This window comes from Anoplopoma fimbria, chromosome 14 (genome assembly GCF_027596085.1).
Source record: "Anoplopoma fimbria isolate UVic2021 breed Golden Eagle Sablefish chromosome 14, Afim_UVic_2022, whole genome shotgun sequence".
Lineage (NCBI taxonomy): Eukaryota > Metazoa > Chordata > Actinopteri > Perciformes > Anoplopomatidae > Anoplopoma > Anoplopoma fimbria.
Genome location: NC_072462.1, coordinates 4,575,876 through 4,586,845, shown reverse-complemented (window position 1 = coordinate 4,586,845; position 10,970 = coordinate 4,575,876). Strand labels below are relative to the sequence as shown.

At 38.3% G+C, this 10,970-nt stretch overlaps 2 protein-coding genes across 2 annotated transcripts in view; both read left to right on the top strand.

The window, feature by feature from the left end:
• The first annotated feature begins 922 nt into the window (after positions 1 to 922).
• LOC129102026 (MOB kinase activator 1B) lies at positions 923 to 8,823 on the top strand. The gene is made up of 6 exons (XM_054611953.1): positions 923 to 1,192; positions 2,453 to 2,619; positions 4,594 to 4,687; positions 4,982 to 5,115; positions 6,328 to 6,491; positions 6,617 to 8,823. Exons 1-6 carry the CDS (start codon positions 1,179 to 1,181, stop codon positions 6,692 to 6,694), a joined length of 651 nt encoding a protein of 216 aa, XP_054467928.1. The 5' UTR covers positions 923 to 1,178; the 3' UTR covers positions 6,695 to 8,823.
• Positions 8,824 to 9,997: 1,174 nt separating this feature from the next.
• Positions 9,998 to 10,970, top strand: part of dck (deoxycytidine kinase) — a 3,798-nt gene continuing 2,825 nt past the window's right edge. The window contains exons 1-2 of the mRNA XM_054612506.1: positions 9,998 to 10,203; positions 10,320 to 10,435. Coding sequence (XP_054468481.1) covers positions 10,113 to 10,203; positions 10,320 to 10,435 — 207 coding nt within the window. The 5' untranslated portion in view covers positions 9,998 to 10,112. The remainder of the gene's footprint in view (positions 10,204 to 10,319; positions 10,436 to 10,970) is intronic.

The following is a 10,970-nucleotide window of genomic DNA, read 5'->3' as shown; positions in this document are numbered from 1 at the left end:
TACAATATTGTACTAAATCAATCTCCAATGCAATATAATAGTTATTCTGTCTGCACATATAATATTTTAGTTACTATACAGTTTTTTTTACTTTTGTTTACTTGTTTAATATTCTTACTGTTTTACTGCTTATTTGCTTACTTGTTTTTTTTTATCTTGTTTTGCACTATACCTTTTGCTGCTGTATAAAATCCATTATTATTATTATTATTATTATTATTATTATTATTATTATTATTTTCCCCGCTGCGGGACTAATAAAGGATTATGTTACAGTACCAGTCAAACGTTTGGACACACCTTCTCAATCAACTACTTTGAAGAATGTAAAATATAAAACATATTCTGGTTTGTTGAGCATTTGTTTGTTTACCACATAATTCCATATGTGTTCCTTCATAGTTTGGATGTCTTCAATATTAATCTACAATGTAGAAAAAAAAAAATAATAATAATAAAGAAAGAAAAAACATTGAATGAGAAGGTGTGTCCAAACTTTTGACTGGTACTGTATAATATTCTAGTTACTATACAGTTTTTTTAACTTTTGTTTACTTATTTAATATTCTTACTGTTTTACTGCTCATTTGCTTACTTGTTTTTTTTTTATCTTGTTTTGCACTATACCCTTTGCTGCTGTAAATCCAGTAAATGTTGCCTTCCCCTAAGGTCTTGGCTTTGTTACTATACCATTTTTTTTACTTTTATTTACTTATTTAATATTCTTACTGTTTTACTGCTCATTTGCTAACTTGTTTTTTTTAATCTTGTTTTGCACTATACTCAAGGGATTATTTTATATTATATATATTATTGTAGTGCTTTGCAATTGCAATCCCCCTCCACTAGGTGGCAGCACACCACAGAAACCGCGTCTGCTCTGCCTCGAACGTCCAAAAGAAGAAGTTCGCATTGGATCCAGTACGCTGCTGCCTCTCAGCGTACAGAGCAGTTCACAGTGGACCAGCTCGTCCACAAAAAGCATCATATTCTCTTCCATACTGAAGCTGTAGAGACTGTGAGTGAGTTCTGCCACAGTACTGGATATATCTGACATCTCTAGGACCTCATAAAGGAGACCGAGGAGCCCCGGAGGAGGAGTGAGACGCACAAACCCTGCTGCTCTGCAAACACGTCGCTGTTTCTCCAGAGAGAGGAGAGGTTTCTACCAAGGAAACATGAGCTTTCTTTTGTGAGTATTATTCATAACACTGATGTTTTTATTATGCATTAACATGTGGCTTTGTGTTCAAGGAAATAACAGCGCAGTGAGCGTCACCCAGTTGGCAAGCTGACGATAGCAGTAATCCGGGCTCAGACTACTTGCTGGACTCACCTTTGAATGTGTGATGTGTTGCACAATCTCTTGATCTCTGTGTGTGTCTCTGTGTGTTGATAATGGATTGTTTGGAGCAGTATGATGTTCTGCATTTAAACTGCTTTATTATACTGATCCAACAGCACATTTTGGAACATACAGGGGTTCTCAGTCCTGGCTGGCCTGGATATTTGCTGGTGCTGGTGCTGGTGTAAACACTTTGCCAGTCCAGCTCCTATGTGACAGGATGACAGGCCACCAATCAATCAGAAAAACATCTAACATATAGGTCCTTTTGTTGTCTATATATCATAGTTTACATCAGGCAGGACAGTGGAGACTTAGTTACAACTGATTCCTAATGATTTAAGTTGATCAATGGAACATGTCAGACCTTTTTATTTTGTTTATTTGCTGCTCTGTAATGAGTTAATTTCATATTTTCATGTTGATTTTGATACAGATTGATTTTTAAAAGCTGTTTTAGTGTATGTGACAGGATGACAGGACACCAATCAATCAGAAAAACATCTAACATATAGGTCCTTTTATTGTCTATATATCATAGTTTACATCAGGCAGGACAGTGGAGACTTATTTGATTAGTTACAACTGATTCCTAATGATTTAAGTTGATCAATGGAACATGTCAGACCTTTTATTTTGTTTATTTACTGCTCTGTAATGAGTTAATTTCATATTTTCATGTTGATTTTTGATACAGATTGATTTTTAAAAGCTGTTTTAGTGTGCGCCCTACCATGTTGTGATGACTCAAATTCTTGTTTAATGGGCCGGTGAGAGGGATTGAATACAGCACCTCCCCAAATGGCCTCATTATACACACACACACACACACACACACACACACACACACACACACACACACACACACACACACAGAGAGAGAGACACATACTGTTCTGGTCCACCACTCTGATTATGCCAAATACACATCAAGTCAACAAGAGCTTAACTCTTTTGTTTGCTTTTTTAAAAAAAAGAAGATCCAGACTTTTAGTCAGCAATACTCCCTCCGCCAAAGGCATTGTGAACACATGATTTGTCATCATACGTGACTACCTCCCTTATTTGTCACACTGTTTGTCTTCCTCTTTGTAATGTGACTCACAGCGGAAACCGTTCATCCAAGACGTTCAAGCCCAAGAAGAATATCCCGGAGGGTTCTCACCAGTACGAGCTGTTGAAACATGCAGAGGCTACACTGGGAAGTGGAAACCTGCGCATGGCAGTCATGTTGCCCGAGGGTGAAGACTTAAATGAGTGGGTCGCAGTCAACAGTAAGCAACAGTTCCACCTTCTTTTTTTCCCCCCTCCCTTCCTTAGAACACCCTTTTTAAAATCCAGCTTCCTGGCAGAAGGACAGCACCCTTAACACACCTTTTTTTTTTTCTATATCCGTCAGTTTCCTCATAGTTTTTATATTTGCATACTTCTAAGTAGTCTTGAGCCTGAAATGGCAATAAGTCCACATCAAGAATCAGTTGAGAGTGCGCTATCGGGGTGTAAGATCTTGGCTTTCCCCCTAAAGACCATGGGCATTCATGCTGGAAATACTGCAGTGAATGTTAAATAGGCTTGATTGTCTGTGCTGTGAGAGCCTTGTTTACTTTCCTCTAAATTGAGACAAATTGCTGGTCAGTAGCAGCTTTATTTCCTCTCGTGTCAGAGGGCCTTCAGGGTTTGAGATGTTCAGTGTCTCAGCATGTTAACACATGAATTGGCCTTTTATGCAAAGTACTTTTCCTGCAGCATCAAATGATCAGGATCTGAATGTTGATCTGAAAGTTTTTACATTACTTTATTGCAGATCACAAGATATGAGAGCGAATGTATAAATGCATTTGTTTTTTTACTGCTGTGCTGTCAGCAGAAGTTATTTGTGTTTATTTTGGATTTATTGGATTCAAACCCTTTTTAGCACCATAAAATATAAAAACTGGAGTAGAGTGACTGTATTTCTCCACTATTTTGACACAATGTCAGCAGGGAACCTTGTGTATCAGCGAGTTCACACATTTTATAGCTGCGTTAAGCGTGCCGGTCATTGAAATACTTGTATCGCGGTTTTATAAAAGGTTAGTTGAAATGAATGGCTGTTACTCATTGCCAAACAAGATGTTTTAACTTGCACAATAAAGGGAAGTTAAAATAAAATTGCTGAGTTATGACAAATTTTATATGACTGTTCTCATGATCTCTGTTCACAAGAAGCAGCTAACTTAATGTTTTGAAGATTCTTTTTTGGCATTTTGCTTGTAAGGGATAGTGACAGAAGAGGAAGTGAGGCGGTTATGACCTCCAGTAAAGGTCTTTGACCAGAATCAAACTGGGAACTACTCTAGCAGTTCATTCTGTATCACCTGAGCATCTCTGGTGTTCTGCAGCTGTCTCTTTGCATACATACTGTCGGTCTACGCCCTCAGAAAGTCTGTTATGGTGACGATGACTTTGGCACCTGTCTTGGCAAAGTGAACTTGTTGACCTGTTGATAGCATGGAGAAAGGGACGGACCTGATTCATGTTACTCCAAGTGGTTGTGTGTCAATTTATGAATCCTCTTTCATTTTACTATGTAAAATGCACTGCCATTTAAAAGGTGGATAACTCAGGTACTGACATGAAATATGTATTTCTCAGTATTATTGAGAGTACCTCTAATCTTGCTCTTATGAGCAGGCAGTACATCTAACTTCAACTACTTTCGTGGCAGAAACAGCAGTAAAGGCTTTCAGCTTTTAAGCAGAACCATGTTGGACGTACTAAAATCAGCAGTGTTAATAACGTAATTTAAAAAGTTTATATAAAGCCTTCACCAGGCTATGAATACAAACGCTTTGGACAAAAATATCTCTATTGGAGACTGAGTAAACCGATCATACGCATAAAAGGGAACCAGTGTTTCCCTTAACAGGACCTCACATGTTGCACATCAGTTGTCCAATATGTACTTTTTGCTGCTTCAGATTAGCAAATGGAGCAGCAACACCCACGCTGCCAACACTTTAAATGGATCTCTCCAACTGATGGAAAGCCAAAGTTGGCGCTATGCTGCTGGGAATGAGCGATAACACAATATTTTTTTTCCACATAAATAAGAGTGTGCACTGGTTTACAGTTTGGACTGGGCCAGTGAAGTGGGATGGGTAAAGGACTGTGGGGAAACTTGATGCCAGCTGTTTGTGCTGGCACACCAAGGTATTCGCTCTCATGTGCACTTGATTTGAATATGTTTGTTCTTTTCTCTTTCGCAGCTGTGGATTTCTTCAACCAGATCAACATGCTGTATGGCACCATCACAGATTTTTGCACAGAGGAAAGCTGCCCGGTCATGTCTGCTGGGCCTAAGTACGTTATTTGTTTTATTGTCAACCTGTATTATTGTAGTCTTCTAAAACCATTCCACAAAATGTCTCAGCAGAGCCTGGGACCGAGGTGTTGTCAGTGGGACAAAATAACTTAAATCCATTGGCAGTAAATGTGACCATATATGAGAATTGTGTGCTTGGTGACTATGAAAAGGAAATCTATAATACCACTTTGTTTTTACATTAAATGGCGTCAGTGGTTCATGAGTGGGAACCTAGATGGAATCAAAGAATGTTTTCAAAATCTAATGTTTGTCATCCACATTTCCTGTAGGTACGAGTACCATTGGGCCGATGGAACCAACATCAAGAAGCCCATCAAATGCTCCGCCCCCAAGTACATTGATTACCTCATGACCTGGGTGCAGGACCAGCTCGATGATGAGACACTTTTCCCCTCAAAGATCGGTATGCCTCTCTTCCCATTTTTTTCTCCATCCTGTCAAAACCATCTTTATGTTGTGTGTGTGCGTGTGTGTGTGTTGTGTTACTCTCTGGTTTCTATTAGTGCCTCTTTATATACCTTTTTCTTTGGAATTTAACTGCCATGCAAAATGAACCCATCCAAAAACCAATAATATGCTGTAGGCATAAAACAAATATTGTTTGTCTGCTCATTTACACATTTCACACATTCCTCCAGAAGATCATATTCAGAAGTTTCTCTCTTTCTCACTGTGGAGGGCCACTGAAAAGACTTTGCATGCATACCAACACAGTTCTCAACCTCCCAACTAGCAGAGGCTTGTGCTGTCTCGGGTGGAGCTTTAATAGAGTTGGATGGCAGCCAGCACAAATAAATATCTACTTTATCCCTCAGTACATCTCAGAGGAAGGCGCCAATGGCTAAAGGTTCCACAATCACTAGATCTGTAAACCTATTATCCATTTTATAGTCAGTCACCATCTTTAACAAAACAGTGACTCACTCATAAGATCACACGTCATCAAGAAACTCCACAGGATACCTTTTAAATATTTTTGACCCTGTCAGAACTGGTACCAGCCTCTAAACTATGAATGATTGTACTCAGAAGTACTCAGAAGAGATGGCCATGTGCATGTCCAGCCTGAGGTGGTAGCTTTTAATCAAGAGCTCCTCTTCCTGTCAGTCATCCTCTTCTTTTGCATAATTGATGTTGGGTTGTACTGTAGCTCTACGTACACTGTAGGAAGCAACTCTCCACCAGGCTTCTGCACCCCCCCACTCCACTGAATCAACTGCACAACACATCGGAACTGTACGGAGCGGTGCTGTTGTAAGAACATCAGTATTTCCTCACCGCGGATGAGCGTGATTGTTTTTTTACCATGAGGTGGTTCTGTGTTGCACTCATGATTCTTTGCACTTCCCTTAAATTGTGCAATCCAGGGAACAACATATAGCAGCATCTGGCTTCATTGCTCTGAGCTTTTGTGTCTCATTGGGATCTGTAGCAATAGATAATAGAAAAAGAATAGTTTGCAAGGTATTTGAGCATTTTGAAACTCAAAAATATTTAAGAAACCCTTTACCTCCATTAAATAATTTGCTCTCTCTGGTCGTGTTTTCTATATCTTTGGTTGTATGTGGTATGAATCCCAGCTATTCTCTCTCGCCCTTTTTTTTTCCCCACCAAGGTGTCCCCTTTAAGCGAAACTTTATGTCCGTGGCGAAGACCATTCTGAAGCGCCTGTTCAGGGTCTACGCTCATATCTACCACCAGCACTTTGACTCTGTGATGCAGCTGCAAGAGGAGGCCCACCTCAACACGTCGTTCAAACACTTCATCTTTTTTGTTCAGGTACAGAGTCGCTGATAATTGAATATTGACTTTTTATGTGTTTTTCACTCGAGTTACACTGTATATGAGCTAATAAAGAAAAGGTAGCATACAGCGGGTAATGTGATTTGTGTTTTCTCTTTCAGGAGTTCAACCTCATCGACAGGAAAGAGCTGGTCCCACTTCAGGAGCTGATTGAAAAACTGACAACCAAGGATAGATAAACAGCGGTGTAATCCTTATTTTATTGGTCTTCTAGTTTTTGCACAGATACCCACCCCGCCCTGGCTGTACGTATGCAGTATATACTATATTTCCATTTGGGGAAATGTTTTTAATGAGGCCAGGAATAAGGAAGGGCCAGGAATAAGGAATGGCACCAGGACTAATGCTATCAGGGATTAAACACTCAATTGAACGAACCATAGATTAACATATTGAAGAAAATGGTTTTAGCTGTACGGAAAGATCCCCAGTATTCAGTCATGGCTTACTTTAAGGATAATATAGACAAATGTTAATTAGTTTTCTATTGTACTGCACAGATTCTTTTTTTTTTTTTCCACTTGAATTTATGACAACACAAGGCATTTTCACGCTCTTAGATTCCCATTTTCTAACTCACCTGCCGGGAAGAAGAGTGTGTAAGCAGAGCTGCTGGATCATATTATTAGAGCTTTGGTGGTGTTATGGCATAACATTGAAGCCAGCCTTTTAAGCCAATTTCACCACACTAGCTAGTTGTTTTATTCATTAGTCTACAGAGAAGGATCTGGGTTGCCGTCTGTTACTTTTCACATCTGTAAGAGCCCACATCTGTCAATACAAAATAATCCTAAGTGCCTAGCATGGCTCATAATTGCCCTATATCAACAGTGAGAGCTGTAAGAAGATAAAGGCCATATATACCACTGACTTGATTGACACAACATCAAATTTTCCACCACTCCCTTTCATTTTCAGTTATTTTAATTCCCCTTATTCGCCCGTTTTCTATCTGTACTGTAATTTGGTTTAAATCATTTGCCTGTTTTTAAAACCATACTCCTCTCTTCGCCAACCTTGTCCTTATTTAGATAGAAAGTCTCTTTACCAAGAGTTCTGTGCAGGTTATGATAAATGAATGTGTTGAAGGACATAGAAGTGAGGCTAGAATATCGTCGTGTTGTAGCAGGGATTCAAAATCAATTCAACTTTTAGCGTTTTTCTAGCGACATGTTCCCCTTGTGCCGGTTGTTTCCCCTCAACATTTGAAGTAGAAACACATTTTAGGAAAACGTCTTCAAGGGATCCAAAACCTTAAATTGTAAATAAATGTCCTCTAATAGAAGTAGAGACCTGTGTTTAAAGTCAAAACCTTCACAATTAGAAAAAAAAATAGAAGCTTTTTTTTTTAGAATTGGATTATGCTGCTGCATCCCTTCTTATCTCACTAGCCATAAAGCACTTTGAACAATTTTTCCTGACCTCTTTTGCCTGAATGTTTATTCTGCATAGACTGTGCTTTGTGAGACGCTGTATCATGTGACTGATCCTCGTTTATTTCCTTCCTCATATTTCCCCCATAATGAATGTTGAATTGCTTAACTTCTTCTGAAAAATTGGCTCCAAGGCATAAGTGAGATTTCTTATGCTTTTTTTCCTTTTTTTTTTTTCTTATGGTCTGGAGTTGTTTGTTGCCGTGCTTCAAACAGCAGATGCATGTACCCTCCCTGATCTTAAAGTGTAGTTTACTATGCAATAATTGACACTAAAAGGGTTACCAGTTGGCTCATTCATACTTTATCTAAGTTACTTTTTCCTTTATAGTGCATAAAGTTCTGGTGTATGATAGAAATTGCATTTTCTTTCAGGTTTGGTTAAAAAGAAAACGGTGAGATGAACATTTTATATATCTTTATATATAATTTGTCAGAGGTGTAATACTTCAATGCACATGTGTACATACTGAGGGTTAGACCTGTCTTAAAGATTTTTTTTTTTTTTTTTCAGCGAGCATGGAGTGATAGCTTTTGGTTTAAAGAATGCATCAAGTCTTTTTAGAGGTTGCTCCCCCATTTGGATATTAAAATCTTGTTTGTTTTAATTGTGGAGTATCTCTATTTTCCACGTCCTTAGTTAACTATTATGAATGTTACCGCTCACCAGATATCAGAAAAATGTAATAGAAAATATGTCATCCTGGAAGCATCTCATCCTTATGAAATGCCAATAACATAGCCTATTGCCTACAGTTTGTTCCTCCTTGACTGTAATAATTGATGAAATGTTTGTATATAATGGCTTGGTAGGGGTTTTCGATGCTACTGAATTGATTTATGCTGTTTACAAGGAAAATAAAGGTGGTCTTGACTCTTTGAAAGAATTGTATGTTTACCATGTAAGTACTGTACCTCAGAAGAAGAAGTTTTTCAATTCTTTGCTACTTCATACTGCTTCTCCGAGGCATTTCAGAGGACATGTTATATATTTTACTCCACTACATTTACTTAACAGCTATAGATACTTTGTAGTTTTAGATTTTTCCTTTAAAAAAACAAAAAGTAGTTTATAAAGGTTGATTCGCTGTTATAGATTAAACCAAACCAAAGTATTTAAAGCAGCTACTGTACAATTAGATCCACTTAAACCAACTACAATATGCAGCTTAAATAGTTATGCAGCAATTTTAATAAAAGTGTGACGCAGATAATTCTGGATAATTAGTACTTTTATTTTTTAGTGCACCTTATTGCCTTTACACGTTGTAGAGTATGTATCATTTGTAGGATTGGTTGGAGTTAATGCATGTACTCAAATAATGTTAAGGTACTTTAGTACAATAATTCCATTGTATATTTCTTTATACTTCTATTTCAGAGGCAAATATTTTTTCCACTGCATTTATTTAACAGCTGTTCTAGTTACTTTTCAGATAAATATTGTATAAAGGCTGCAAAACATGCATTAACAGTGTAATAACATAACACAGACAGTGACCATTCTGCATAATTAGTACTTTTGATACAAGTACATGTTGTTGCTTCTAATATACTTTCTCTTACTATATTGAATGCATGACTTTACATGTGGTAGAGTATGTATCATTTGTAGGATTGGTTGGAGTTCTCAAATAATGTTAAGGTACTTTAGTACAGTAATTACATTGTGTATTTCTTTATACTTCTATTATGCTACATATCAGATTGAAATATTGTACTTTTTTCACCACATTTAATTACCAGCTGTTCATATTGTATAAAGGCTGCAAAACATGCATTAACAGTGTAATAACAACATAACACAGACAGTGACCATTCTGCAGAATGAGTACTTTTACTTTTCAATACCACAAGTACATGTTGTTGCTTCTAATATACTTTATCTTACTATACTGAATGCATGACTTTTACTTTCAATTTAGTGTTTTTTTTTCCACTTTTGGTTCTGCACCACTAACTTTGGTGTCACAACACCGACACAGAGCAGCCTGGAGCCGGACGCACGTCACGCTTCCTGGGCGGAGACACCCAGCTGTTCAAACCTCAAACCGCCTCTTCCTCTCTCTGGTTCCCGCTGGACTTTAGACCTCTTCCCTCTCTGCAGCAGCTGCAACACCCGCTTCAATCAAACAGGACTGCTTATTGATTTCATTAACTCAACATGTCTTTCACTCCAAAGAGGCCGTGTCCCGACTCCATGGACGACTCCATGGAGAAGAGGATACGCAGGATATCAATCGAGGGAAACATTGGTGAGTTCAGAGCTTAAATAGAACAAAACAAGCTTAAAACACTAAAAAAAAAAACCGGTTGACAGTGATTATAATCGATGCTGAACTTGAATTATTGGTTATTCCTTTCTGCGCAGCTGCGGGCAAGTCGACCTTTGTGCGCATTTTGGAGCAGGAGAGCGCGGACTGGGAGGTAGTACCAGAGCCCATCGCCAGGTGGTGCAATGTCCAAACAAAAGGCAGTGACTTTGAGGTACTGTGCATGCATGCATTTATGAAATAATAGTCTTAATTCAGTGCATCCATATGCATGCACTTTATAAAACATTCTGGATTTGTTGGTGCAAACACAGTGTGGGGTGTTTTTTTCTTTGTGCACTATCCTACAATCCTCTTACAACATGCACTGTAAAGGAGAACTGGAGGAGTCTGCATCTGTGGTTAGTGCAGCTGCTGTCTGTCCACATATCTTGCACTGTTCACTCACCACATCAACACACCCAGAGGGACACACGGTCCCAGTATGGACAGATGAACATGCCATCATCAGGGTCAAACATATCTAACCTCCCTCATTTATTAGTGTTTGAACACACCCCGTATATATATTTATAGATAGATAGATAGTACCAGTCAAAGGTTTGGACACACCTTCTCATTCAACTACTTTGAAGAATGTAAAATATAAAACATATTCTGGTTTGTTGAGCATTTGTTTGTTTACCACATAATTCCATATGTGTTCCTTCATAGTTTGGATTACTTCAATATTAATCTACAATGTAGAA

What these genes read in the sequence shown, in the direction of transcription:
- LOC129102026 (XM_054611953.1), top strand. An exon ending in GTCATGTCTGCTGGGCCTAA is followed by an intron (nt 4,688 to 4,981) that starts GTACGTTATTTG and finishes CATTTCCTGTAG; the next exon opens with GTACGAGTACCATTGGGCCG. An exon ending in ACTTTTCCCCTCAAAGATCG is followed by an intron (nt 5,116 to 6,327) that starts GTATGCCTCTCT and finishes TTCCCCACCAAG; the next exon opens with GTGTCCCCTTTAAGCGAAAC.